Below are 12,028 nucleotides of genomic sequence, written 5' to 3'. Positions count from 1 at the left end.
CGTCATTCATTGATTAATGCCTGATGCACACAAAATGCTTCCCCTACAAACACTGGGTACGCGCACTGCTACAGCCTTGCTGGGAGCGGGCTGTGCAGGGCATGCGGCTGGTGGCACTCTGATGCTCTGCTTGGCAAACTTCTTGCTTTGTAAAAAGCTGCATGAAGGACCTCAGCACGTGGCCCCACCGGATACTTCAAATTGCAGTTTAAGGAGTAGGGGCTGGGAGTGAACACAGCAACCAGCACAATGGGACTGCCTGAGGGCTGCAAGGCCAGCTTGTTTTCTTATTCTCTTACATTGCTGCAGCTCCGTCCTATACCTGTAATGCGGATCCTATTTTTTTTTTTTTTTATGAAAACCTTTATGAAAGCATTTTAAAACTGCTGCCAGTCTGCTACTGCACAAGCAGAAAGCTTGTGTCAGTCCTGAGTCTGCACAGCTCTACCCCCCAGGCAGAGGCTTGCAGGAGACCTCACTGACCTGGCCAGATAAGTCGCACTCTTGGTCCAGAGGCACGTACTCCTCTTCCTTGCTGAACATCCCCAGGGCAGCCTTCAGGGGCTTTTTGTCAGGACTCATCTTGAACTTCAGTTTAGCAAGACTGTCAAACAGCTTCGACAGGTGACGGGCCACCTAAAAACAGAGGCATGACAGCAGAGTCATGAAAAAGGATTCGGCTGTATCTGAGCCAGTGCAGAGAGCTATTTTACAGCTTTGGTTAACTCCTGTACTGATCAGGGTGCTGCATCCCTGACAAGCAGCATACCAGGGATGCTGTTTTGTCTGTTAGAATATTTTAAAACTGCTATAAGAAGGCAGCACATCAGAGATGCCGGACTTGCCTCCAGGCTTTGCATTCAACCCATACCTCAACGGGCTCATTTCCGTTAGACAAAATATCAAGCAGGTCTGCAGAGGAAACGAAGTAGAATCTAGGGAAGGCCAGCCGTTTTGTCTCGAGGTATTCAGCCAAAGCCTTCTCACAGATGGCCAGTCTAACAGGAAACCAGGAAGAGAAAAAAATACAGTTAAAAAAACGTACTGTTTTTTAATCTCTGCGAAGTTATTGTTATGTTGAAGTAGACGTCACTCTGACTGCTGGAGAAATTAAACGCCTCTTTGGCCTTAGACTAGTCAGTGGAGGCTTCTCCACAATGCTTCATCAGGATGACTCAAACCCCACCTTTTCTGCAGTGCTTCTAGCTTGTTGTAGAGACCAGGTTTGTTGGTAGCTTCAATCACGTTGGGAGTTTTTACTGCATCGGCCATTAATTCCTGTGAGATGAAAAAGATTCAGCTGTATCTGAACCAGCGACAAGCTCGTAGGGGCGCAGGAAGGGCTGGGTTTCTCACTTTGAAATCCTTATCGATAGAATCAAACTGTTTGGAGTCCTCTGGCAGTTGACTGCGGATGTCTTCAGAGCCAATGAAGATGCTCTCCAGGTGACACCACGTCCTCTGCACCTCAAACCAGATGCTGATAACAGAGTCGGTGGTAGACAGCTTCTGCTGCCAGCCCGACACCTCCTGAAGGAAGAAGGCTAGGTACTTGGAGGTCATCAGGTTCTGCAGCTGCACTTGGTTGTCCTCCAGCGTCTCGATGAGCACCTCATCTGACTTGAGAAGCATGACGCCGGTCCTAGCATGGGGCTCATGTTCGAACTGCATCGTCGTCCAGGTAGTGTTCAGGGTGCTCAGCACCTTTAGAGCAAGCGTGAGAATGAGCCGAGCTCCGCGCACCAAGGGCAAACCCTGGCAGGGGCCCTGCAGGAAGGCAGGGCAGCCACGCGAAAAACTCCTCCAGAGCACGAGCTGCCAGGGCCATGCTGCGCGTGGGCTCCAGCCCTTGGCAGCAGGAGCACAAGTGCCCACAGCTGCAGAGCTGTGTTTGAGCACGGGGCTCTCAGCAAACTGGGAACGAACCGAGACATGATTGCTGTACCTTCTCCATCCCTGACTCTTTCACAGCTTTGTCCACGATGCCACGAACCTCATCCTCAAACTTGTGCAGGTTCAGCTGCAGCAGATCTGCGAGGGTTGTGTCCTCAGACATGGTGAAGTTCACCTGCAGCAGAACTGGCACCGTTGGGCACAGACACCCCCCCCTCCCCAGGCTCCCCAGAGCAGCTCCTTAACACAAATGTTTAAAAAGCCTGCACAAACATCTGTGCACAGCCACCCCTAATGCAGCCTGCTTCCCCCAGGGGGTGCAGGGCTGGGGACCCTCCCAGCCACACGGGTCGGGGCGTGATGGGAGCAGGGACAGAGGGGCTGGGCACACCTTGGTTGCCTGCATCAGCTCGTGCCAGTGCCGGTCCCTGATGGCCGGGTTCTGCAGCTCGTTCACTGCGCGCAGGGACGTAATCATGTTCTTTATGCTGTTGTCCAGCCCTGTGAACGCATCCCAGCTTCTCATCTCCTTATCCAAGCTCCGAATGTCTTTAGAGAATTTCTTGCAGTCAACATCCATCTGCTCAACATTGATATCCTTCCACTTGGTGGTCTTCCAGTCATCAATGCTCGTGTTAACCTGAAGTTGGAAACACCCCGTTACAGGACACGCGCTCAGCAGGAGCATCCCTGCCCAGGACAAAGAGCTGCGCCGCCAGCACCCGCACGCCCCCTGCACCAGCAGACCTGCACTGATACTGGAAAACCGCCCTGTGTCCACCCCACCCGTCCCGGCAGTGAGTGCTCCCCAGAGTGCGAGGCCGCCGGTGGCTGCAGGACAGCTCAGCCCTGTGATGGGGCCAGCCTGGCACGCACACAGAGCTTGCTTTGCACATCCCCGTGCCCCTGCTCCTCCGGCTCACAGACGGCGGCACGTACCAGGTTGATCATGTCCCAGAGCTGCTTCAGCAAACGCACTTCCCTGTGGCATGCTTTGAGCTGTTTGTACTCTGGCACTGCCACTTCAAACAGCCCGGCTGACTTGGACAGGGCAGCCACCTCACTCTCCATGGCGGCGATGCTTTTCTGCTGCTAGTGGAGAGGAAGAAAAGGGCTCAGACGGAGGCCGTGTGTCCTGCCCTGGGGACGTGTGTCCTTCCCCGGGGGGCAGCACCATCCTCCGGAACTCACTGTGGGGCGGCGGGGCCAGAACCTGCCTGCAGGGCTGAGCAGCGTGGCATGGGCAGGCTTCGCCCTCCGCGGGGCCCAGCCCCTGCCCCGACACCCTCGCTTTCCCTACCTTGTTCAGGGATTTGTAGGGATCTGTGTCAGTGTACAAAAAGGGGGCTTTTTCCCGGAACTTCTCCCTGAAGGCCTGCTGCTGGACCTGCAGGGGACACAGAGTCTTGGGGGAGCTGGGGCCATGGGCCTGGTGGCCCAGGGAGAGCACAGGGGTGTTCCCGAGCAGCTGCAGGCTTGCCCCCATCCCTTTCCCAGACCCACGCGGGCACCTCGAATTGCTGGCATTTCCTGCGGATGATGTTGACCTCGTTTGTTTGCAGGGGCGCCACGTTCTGCTTCACGCGGAAGGAGAGCTTCTTGGTGTTGTCCCAGTGCTCGGGGAGTTCCTGCAGCGAGTGCCATGTCACAGCCTGGCCCTGGAGAGCCCCTGCCCAGCCTTGACGCCTCGAGCAACTCACTTGGAGCTGCAGGTGAATCTCCTCGGGCATCTCCTCCCCATAGGTGCTGAGCAGTGCAATCGTCTCCTTCAGGTTCTCGAACATGCCGTCGGTGGTGGCCTGCCTGTCTTTTACCCTCATCAAGTGCCCCATCACCTCCACCAGCCCATCGTAGTCTCCCTCTTCCACAGGCTTACTCAAGCCAGCAGTGGCTTCTTTGATGAAGCCCTCGAGCTCCTGCAGGCTGGGCAGAAGGCAGGGGAGCTCAGCGGGGCTCGGGGCAGCCCCGTGTGCGCCTGGGGCTCACTCTGCAGCACGCATCCCTGGTAGCTCTGTCCCTGCGGGGCCAGCCCTGCCCCTGGCTGCAGTGCCCTTGGGTGCTCAGGAGTGCCCCGTCCCCACAGCCCATCCCCTACCTGGTTGTGACGAGGCTGGTGAGGTACTGCTTGAGCACCAGGCCCCGTCTCCTGATGGCGTCCAGCAGTGCCTGCTTGAAGGGGCGGCAGTCGCTCTGCAGCCACCCCCCAAACACACAGGTGTTGGTGAACCCCGACACCTCCTCACACAGCGCCTCGCACAAGTCAATCTGGGGATGAGAGACTGTTGCATCCCACGGCTGGCGGTCCCCAGGCACCCGGCACCTCCATGGGCACCACGTGTCCCCTGCAGTACCCCCCCCCCAGTACCTCCTCCTTGAAGAGCTGCAGGGGTGGAGGCCCGTGGGGAGGGGGCTCCTCTGGCTCCCCAGTGCTGGGGACATGGCGAGAGGTGAGGAAGTGCTGCAGGAACTCCTCGGGGTCCTCCAGCCACAGCTGGGCGTGCTCCTCAAAGCTGGCACTGTACTCCTCGCCTTCCTTCATGGCGCTGACCACCAGTGACACCACCTCCTCCCGCATCCTGCTGAGCTCCCCCTGCTCCTCCAGCTCGGTCTGCAGGGACGGGCAGAGCTCCTGGGGACCTGCCGGGGGTGACCGCAGCATCCTCGCTCACCTGCCGAGGACCCACCTTGTAGCTCAGTTTCCCCTCCAGCAGGCGGGGCATGCACTCTGTGGACCCGTAGATGTCGCTGAGAAGGGTTTCCACCAGCTCCAAGAAGCTGTTGTCATCCAATATCTCCAGGGATGGGCGGTACCCCACTCTGCTGTCACACAGATCCATGTGCACCTCGAACAACGGGGCCACGTTGTCCTGGAAGAGGTAAGCACCCTGTGTGGCCGCTGCCCCCATTCCCATCCCACCCCCGGCCCCACGGTTCCCCCTGTGGCAGGGACGAAGCGGGGTCACAGGCACCTCTGGTGTCTGCTGCCCAGGGAGCCCTGGGGTGGGCGCGTTTACTGCTGAACAGAACACCCACAGAAAGGAAAGGCACGCAGGGGGTGCATCCCGAGCTCACACAGAGCACGCACGTGGAGCAGCAGGGCAAACCTGGACGTACATCAGGGACCATGTTGGTGAGCAGCAGCTCTAGGGATTTGTGAATAAGTCTGTAGAATCCGTCCAATACTATTCCGTTTATATATTCTATGTAGTCCTGCCATATCTGCGAGGATGTATCGGCCTTAAACAGATCTGCATTCTCCTGCAAGCCAAGGAAAATCAACCTAATGTTTGTCGATAAATTCTCAGCAAATGTGCCAGTTCCCTACACTCTGGAAGTGAGCCCTCTCTTAGGACCGCTGACAGCTTTGTCCTGTGTGGCTGCTCTTCAGGTCCTTCTCCTTCTCTTGGCTATACAACACCAGATGCTGTGGCCGAAGGCCTTACCGTGAGGAGGCAGCGAATTCCTGCGTGCAGTATTTCACGGTCTCTCCCAGGAGTTTTAACTCAGCAGAGACCAGAAGGTTGCACTCAAATTTGAGCCCAACTCTCAGTTACAAAACGTGGGAAGACGCCGGCGTCAGGGTACACAGCACTCTGTAAAACCATTCTGCTCGAAACAGGATGTGCCTCACCTTCACCACAGCCTTGATCCTGTCGCCTGCTGCCCGAATGGCAGCGTAGCGCTTGCTCACATTGTTTGCCCTCCCGTCCAGATCCAGGAGCGCTGTCTCCTTGTTGTCTTTCCTTTCAAACAAGGGAGTGGCTGAGCACTCCTGCAAGGGAAAGACGACGGGGTGACTTCTCAGAAGCTCACCAGGAAAGGCGTTTGTAAAGCAACCAGCAAAATCATGCTACCTCCATAAGCTGGCTGATATTTTCCACGTTTAACTTTGCTCTCTGGATTCTGCTGTCTAAGGCATACAAGATAACTCTCATCTCCTGAATGTATTCCATGACACCTGGGAGGAAAACGCAGATGGCAGCGTGGGGATGATGCTGACACCGCCTGGTCAGTGAGCCTATGGGGGCATTTTACCACAGTGGGGACACGCTGCCTGCCCCCCACCTGCCCATGCCTGGGGGCTAGGAACCTGCATTTCAGGTGCAAAGGTGGTGAAAGGCCCTGCTGGGACCCAGTGGGAGGCAGGACAGTGCTGTCCCCCTGGGGCGCGTGGCTCCTGTCTGCAGGGACCCCCAGATGCACAGGCAGGATCCTGCCCTGGGGGGCTTTGTACCTTCGTGGTGCCAAAACAGGGTTTGCTCCGCAGTGCCCAGACGGCCGTCGATGTCCTCCAGCTCCCCTGCCACCAGTGGGATCTCCACCGGCAGCACTGTCAGCTTCACCTGGGGAGCAAAGGCAGCTGCAGGAGGGAGCTGCGGGCAGGGGAGAACCTGCTCTGCCCTTTGGGATGCACTCCTCAGGTCAGGCTGGGGGGGTCCCCGGCCACCCACGTGGGGCTGGCAGGAGCTGGTGCCTGGGGTCAGGCACCGTAACACGCCGGTGCTGTGCTGGGGCTCCCCAACCACGCTGGGCTCTCGGGACCCATCTTATTGGAGCCCCCTTCGCTGCGTGGCTCCGCCGGGCTCTCAGCAAGGCTCAGGGCATGGGACAGCAGCAAAACCACAGCAGGTTGCCTCCCCCATTGCAACTTGCCTTATTGTACCAGCCAGTGATGAGATACAGATTATCCACAAACTTTTGGAAAGTCTTATTTTGAGCAAAGAGGCTCTTGGCACCGCCTGGAATATCCTTCTGCTTCTGGAAGTTCAGGTACTTCACCTCCCGCAGGATGGCGGCAAGCTGCAAGACACCATGGTGGAGACAGTGCTCGTTAGGAAAACCCAAAATGTTTCTCAACAGCCCTGCGAGGAAGTCGGGTGTACATTTGGGCGAGCTAACGCTGGTGTTACTACGGCATGCAGTGGAGGACTGCGAGGGCTCCATGGGCAGGGGCTGCGCGTGCCAGCACCCACCTTCCTGCTGAAGTTCACGCTGATGAGGGAGCAGGAGGGGTCCCTGAGGATCAGGGGCTGCTCCAGGTTGAACCGGCAGCCCTCATCCACCCCACTCATCCACTTCTCGTAGGTCTCCTCCCGGTATCCCTGCAGCAGTGCGACCATTTCCTCGTACTTCCTGGACACCAGCTCGGCTTCGGCACTGCCCATGGCGCTGTCGGGGGCACCACAAAGCACCAGCTGCCGCAGCAGGCCGCGGGATGGGCACCAGGCCGCATCCTGCCCGGCCCCGTGCAGAGCCCGTGTGTGGCGGTGCTGAGCCTCGCTCACGGGTGGTTGATGGCGAAGAGCTCCCTGTGCGGCCCCTCCAGCCTCTGCTGCAGCTCCAGGGACCACTGGAGCTGCCCGGCCACCGGCGGCATGTTGGTGTGCGCGGGGAGGGCTCCGCCACCGGCCCGTGCCAGGGTGGTCTGGGCGTCGTACAGCACCTTCACGGCGTCCAGCTCGGCGCTGAACGCGGCCAGCAGGGACGAGTAGTAGGGGGAAACCTCGGCCTTTATCAGGGGCCGGTCCAGCAGGGAGGAGAACATGTGCACCAGCTGGAAAGGGAAGAAACGCGCTCACTTCTGGGCCTGCCGGTGCCGCTGGCTCCGGGGCCTTGCGCTTGGCTGCGGGCAGCCCCCGCAGTGCAGGAGATGGGGTGCAAGGATCTAAACTCCAGGGGGAATTCCAAGGAAATTTGCCAGTTTCAGGGAACTGGTGAATTTCTCGTTTTCTCCCAGAAGCCATTTTGTGCAGTGGATCTTCCAATGTGGAGGTGAACACAGCATCACTGAGAAACTCCAAAATGTGGATTTTTCTTTTTAAATGGAAGAAAACACATCATCCACAGCATTTCCATTGAATAAATTGTTTGGAATTTAACAATTGAACCATTAACCTTTATGAATTAAAAACATTTGGGTTTTATGTCAATTGTTTTTGTTTCTGACAGAAAACTATTTCACGGGCCGGTTTTCAGCAGATGCCAGTACCCACATCCCCAGGCTGCCTCTCCGTGGGACCCCAGCTTTGTTCCCTTGTTTTAACCTGATGCTGTCCCTGAAATGCTGCTCAGAGCAAGAGCTCGTGCTGGGGCACTCAGCCTCTCCCACAGCTTTTGCCTGTCGCTCATGGGTTTAATCTCTGCCCAATTCACCTATTTGAGCTCATTCTTATGAAGCCGATCCCCCCAGGCCTGGTGGCGGGTCCCTCCCACCGAGCTGGCAGCGCAGCGCAGGTACCTTCACTGCAGAGGCAAGGCTGTTGCAATCATCAAACCCTTGGCAAAGGATGGTGGCCAGCCGCCTGTCCAAGTCCTGGATCTTGCTCTGGAACTCTGCAAAATCCTTGTCCAATTGCTGTCAAAAAGAGTGCAGCGCTCAGGCAGGCGCAGCCTCCAGCCTTCATTCCCCAGCCCCTACAGAAGGATTTGCTTAACCTGATCGGCCAAGAGAGCCCACGATTGTCCCCAGAGCAAGCACATGGGTTGCCGTGGTGACGATTTTGCATGCAGGTCTTCCAGCATGTTCCGTCAAGAGATATTTTTTTTTTTTCATTTAGCAAATGCATACATTCCACACCAGCATTCACTCACCTCTTCTGCAGGATCTAAGGGATCATACTTGCAGTCAGCAAATCCCTTCACGAGTTCGGAGACCTCTTCGTAGATCTGAAACACTTGGCTCCCAAGGATGTTTCCTCTCACTCCACCCATCTCTGCTTTCTCCAGCTTCAGGAACTCGATGGATATCTCGTACAGCTCCTGGTGAGCAGAAATAGTCTCCCCATTTGGCTCAGCTGGGTGCCCAGCCCCGACTCCCCATTCCCTGGTACTGCCAGTGCCCAAGCTGCGGCACCGGGGCCGGGCTGTGCCACGTGAGCCAACGTTCCCAAGAGTGTCCTCCCCGGGACCAGCCCAGCCAGGGGCACTGCCATGGTGCTGGGTGCCTCTGGCAGAGCAGCGCTGCTGGGCTGCCGCTGCTCCTCGCACCAGGGCCGTGTTTGCCCCCGCGCCGCTCCCTCTGTCTGCCCTGGTGCCCCCAGCCCTGTGCCCTGTGCTGTGCTGTCACCTCGATGGCCTTCAGCCTGTGCAGGAAGGAGTCCATTCTCCTGAAGACGAGGGAGGGGGGGAACTCCCAGAGCCGGGGCTCCTTCTCCTGGGGGCGGACGGGGCCGTCGGCACAGCGGAGCCAGCACAGGCAGACCCGCACCCACCCCAGCACCTACTGTGAACAAGGTGGGCAGCACGTTAGAGCAGCAGCTGCTGTAGGACTGGAAGAGCTTCTCGATGGTGGAAATGCTCAGTTTGATCCCTCCTAAGGTCTCTTCAAGTCCTCCTTGCAGCCCTTTCATCACTTCCTCAGGGCTCAGGAAGTTACGGGTCTAGAAAAGACAAAAGCTGCTGTGGGCAGAGGAGAGCCCCTTGTGCCCCTTGGCCTCCCCAGCTCCCTGCAGCCCCCGCCTGCCCCAAGCCCCCCCAGCCCGGTGGGGGTGTTATGGGGGCCTCCCGCTGCCCTGGCCGGGTTTCCCCCCCTTGACCCACGCCACCTCCCCTGGCGCAGGGGTGGCTCAGTGCCACGCAGCCTCGACAGTACCATCTCAATGAGGAGGTTGCAGATCTCCTGCAGAATGACGATGACCCGGGAGGGAGTGTTGTAGTGCTCCGAGTGCACCCAGGTGAGGCAGACGGTGTACAGAACCCTGTCGATGTAGGACTGAAGCTGCCGGAGCAGAGTCCCCGTTAGCACAGGCCCACGGTCGCGCCGCTGGAGACCCTGCGCTGACGACGGGCTGGCAGAACCGGGCTGCGTCCGTGCCCGCACCTGCACACAGCCTCCGGGGCTCTGCCTGCAGTGCGAAAGCAGGGAGGGCCAGGAAATTTCGCGACGTGTAACTCACCTGGACGTACTCTGCTTGCTCCATCTCTTCCAGCAGGATCTGCAGTGGCTGCAGGTAGAGGCTGATGTTCTTGGCTTCCTGCAAACCTGGCGCAGGTGAGAAACAGCGTGGGCGGCTGGGAAAGCTCGCTGGCGAGGCAAGCGGCAGGAGCCTGCGCACCGCCCGGAGCCCTACCTGCGCTGACGTCCCGGGACATGGCCTGCAGCGCTGGCCAGTAGCAGCTGTCGGCCTTCTCCAGGATCTCAGCCAGGGCGCTCACCCGGGGCGAGAGCAGCTGTGGGAGAGGCACTGGGGTGGGCTCAGCTGCGGGGGCGCGGTGCTGGCCGCCCCCGGGCGAGGCATTACCTGCTCGTTGATGCACTGCAGGTTGCGCGTCCTGGTGTGCCAGAACTCAAACTCTGCCCTCGGCAAGGGGTGCAGCCCCTCCAGCAGCAGCTGCGCCGAGTCCTTGCTCAGGATGTCCCTGATCTGGTGGGACCAGTCGATGATGATGGTCTCGATGGAGTGCAGCACAGAACCGTCCACCGGCCCCGCCAGGCTGGAAGGCGGCCAGGTTACAGAGCAGTGCCACAACCCGCCCCAATCCAGACGGGGAGCCCCGAACCACCTCGGGGAGCCCCACGTGCCCCTTCACAGCCACCTCCACCAGGCACAGGCTGCTCAGAGGAGCAGCTGCACCCAGAGACCTGGTGTAAAACCCACCAGACTTCTCCCGTTAACCTGAACCAAGGTCGGCCTTTGGTGCAGTTCAGCACAGGCAGCCCAAGGCCGGTGCTGGGACCCGGGAGCAGAGCTGACGCGTGGCCACAGGCTGTGCAGGGAAGGGGACAGCGTCCCGGCTCCCGCTGCCGCCCGCAGCAGCTCCCAGAGGGACTCGTGCTGGCAGCACCCACCAGTCCAGGACGCTGCTGGAGCCGTCCCGGCTGTCCAGGTGCTCTGGCAGCGGCAGCAGCGGCTTCCCCTGGATCTTCCCACCCATCACGAACATCTCGTTCTTCAGCCTGCGGGCTCGTCGCACTACGTCCTCCACCACCACCCCGGGCAAGCCTGACACATTCTTCTTGCTCAGGAGCAGAGAGGACAAGACCTGGAGGACACGACCAGGGCTGGGCATGCCGCCTCTCCATGCCAGCAGCCGCTTGTGCCATGTCCCTTTGAGTCGCCAGCCCCAGCAGCCTTGGCAGCAGCAGCTGCTGCATTCCTCACGAGCCTGGCTCTGGGACTGGTGCTTCCAGGCTCCGCTCACCCTGTGCGGGGCTTCTCCTTCTCGTGGCTTGGGAGTGCTTGGTGAGGTGCAGCGAGTGCACGTGGGGGGGAACGGGCTGGTGCACAACCAAATGGCACCGACGTTTGGGAAGAGGCTCCCAGTGCCCCTGGTGGGCAGTCCTCTAAGCAGGACTATTCACAGCAAGTTTGAGAGAAAGCCGCTCTGACATTCCCCAGCGATGGGGCGTGGTGGAGGGGGAATTACGCCGTTTCTACAACCGCACAGGGGAAGCGATCCAGCTGTGCCGGGAGAACACCAGCACTGTGACCAGCACCCGGCGAGGCTCGGGCAGCCCCATGGGTGCCAAGGCCAGGGTGAGCATTGGGGAAAATTTGTCAGTTCGTTTCCTTCAGCTGCTTTTCAAGCCCCCCTCGGGTGCTGGCTATAGCAGCCCCATGGCAAGGGAGCCCGAGCAGCTGTGGCCCGTGGGAATGACCCACCTCCTCCACCACGACGATGAGCTGCTCCACCGGCCAGGGGCTGATGTCTCCCACCAGCAGCGCAGCCTGGCAGTTCTCCCGGGTGATGTTCTCCTTCTTCCTCTTCACGAAGTAGATGCCCTTGCCCTTGAGGGCAGGCAGGAAGCAGGTGGACGGCTGGAGCTGCCCGGCAGGGTTCAGCGACAGCAGCAGCTCCAGCACGTCCGGCTGCCTGAAGAACTCGTCGAGCACGGCGTTGGCCTCCTCGCTGCCCTCAAACTTGCTCCACTTGTCCGGCCGGAGCCGCAGCAGCAGCGTGGCGAAGCTCTCCAGGAAGCCGTGCCGCTCATCCGGGGCCGCCGACATCCTGCGGGCACCGGGCTCGGCTGCGGAGCCCCAGCGCCTGCTGGAGGAGGCGGGCAGAGCCCGGCTTAGTGGGGGCTGCACGGAGCCCCGCTCCCCTGCCTGCCCTCAGCCTTCTCTTGCTGCACGCTGCAGCCCTGCAGGGGGCTGCCAGATCCGTCCTTGCCCAGCCCCACCGCCCCCCAGCTCTG

The 12,028-nt window shown here is 59.5% G+C and overlaps 1 protein-coding gene across 2 annotated transcripts in view; it reads right to left on the bottom strand.

Annotated features, from left to right (window-relative positions):
- The window catches only part of DNAH17 (dynein axonemal heavy chain 17), a 37,606-nt gene that overhangs the window by 25,048 nt on the left and 530 nt on the right, over positions 1-12,028 (bottom strand). For both annotated transcript variants that reach the window (XR_005813614.1, XM_040530693.1), the window contains exons 2-31: positions 11,496-11,880; positions 10,682-10,875; positions 10,134-10,326; positions 9,963-10,062; positions 9,789-9,874; positions 9,485-9,610; positions 9,117-9,272; positions 8,960-9,046; positions 8,485-8,652; positions 8,132-8,248; positions 7,179-7,447; positions 6,867-7,062; positions 6,547-6,693; positions 6,128-6,236; positions 5,748-5,851; positions 5,525-5,665; positions 5,008-5,151; positions 4,578-4,760; positions 4,259-4,501; positions 3,989-4,158; positions 3,594-3,816; positions 3,405-3,521; positions 3,194-3,280; positions 2,833-2,985; positions 2,285-2,533; positions 1,946-2,068; positions 1,357-1,704; positions 1,187-1,278; positions 872-998; positions 484-636 (exon numbers count right to left, since the gene is read on the bottom strand). Coding sequence is in view for 1 of the 2 variants with exons in the window: in XM_040530693.1 (XP_040386627.1) it covers positions 484-636; positions 872-998; positions 1,187-1,278; positions 1,357-1,704; positions 1,946-2,068; positions 2,285-2,533; positions 2,833-2,985; positions 3,194-3,280; positions 3,405-3,521; positions 3,594-3,816; positions 3,989-4,158; positions 4,259-4,501; positions 4,578-4,760; positions 5,008-5,151; positions 5,525-5,665; positions 5,748-5,851; positions 6,128-6,236; positions 6,547-6,693; positions 6,867-7,062; positions 7,179-7,447; positions 8,132-8,248; positions 8,485-8,652; positions 8,960-9,046; positions 9,117-9,272; positions 9,485-9,610; positions 9,789-9,874; positions 9,963-10,062; positions 10,134-10,326; positions 10,682-10,875; positions 11,496-11,880 (4,990 nt within the window). In the remaining variant the exon portion in view is untranslated. The remainder of the gene's footprint in view (positions 1-483; positions 637-871; positions 999-1,186; positions 1,279-1,356; positions 1,705-1,945; positions 2,069-2,284; positions 2,534-2,832; positions 2,986-3,193; positions 3,281-3,404; positions 3,522-3,593; positions 3,817-3,988; positions 4,159-4,258; positions 4,502-4,577; positions 4,761-5,007; positions 5,152-5,524; positions 5,666-5,747; positions 5,852-6,127; positions 6,237-6,546; positions 6,694-6,866; positions 7,063-7,178; positions 7,448-8,131; positions 8,249-8,484; positions 8,653-8,959; positions 9,047-9,116; positions 9,273-9,484; positions 9,611-9,788; positions 9,875-9,962; positions 10,063-10,133; positions 10,327-10,681; positions 10,876-11,495; positions 11,881-12,028) is intronic.

Source organism: Cygnus olor, chromosome 18 (assembly GCF_009769625.2).
Source record: "Cygnus olor isolate bCygOlo1 chromosome 18, bCygOlo1.pri.v2, whole genome shotgun sequence".
In the NCBI taxonomy this organism is placed as follows: Eukaryota; Metazoa; Chordata; class Aves; order Anseriformes; family Anatidae; genus Cygnus; species Cygnus olor.
This window is presented reverse-complemented; position numbering and strand designations above follow the sequence as displayed.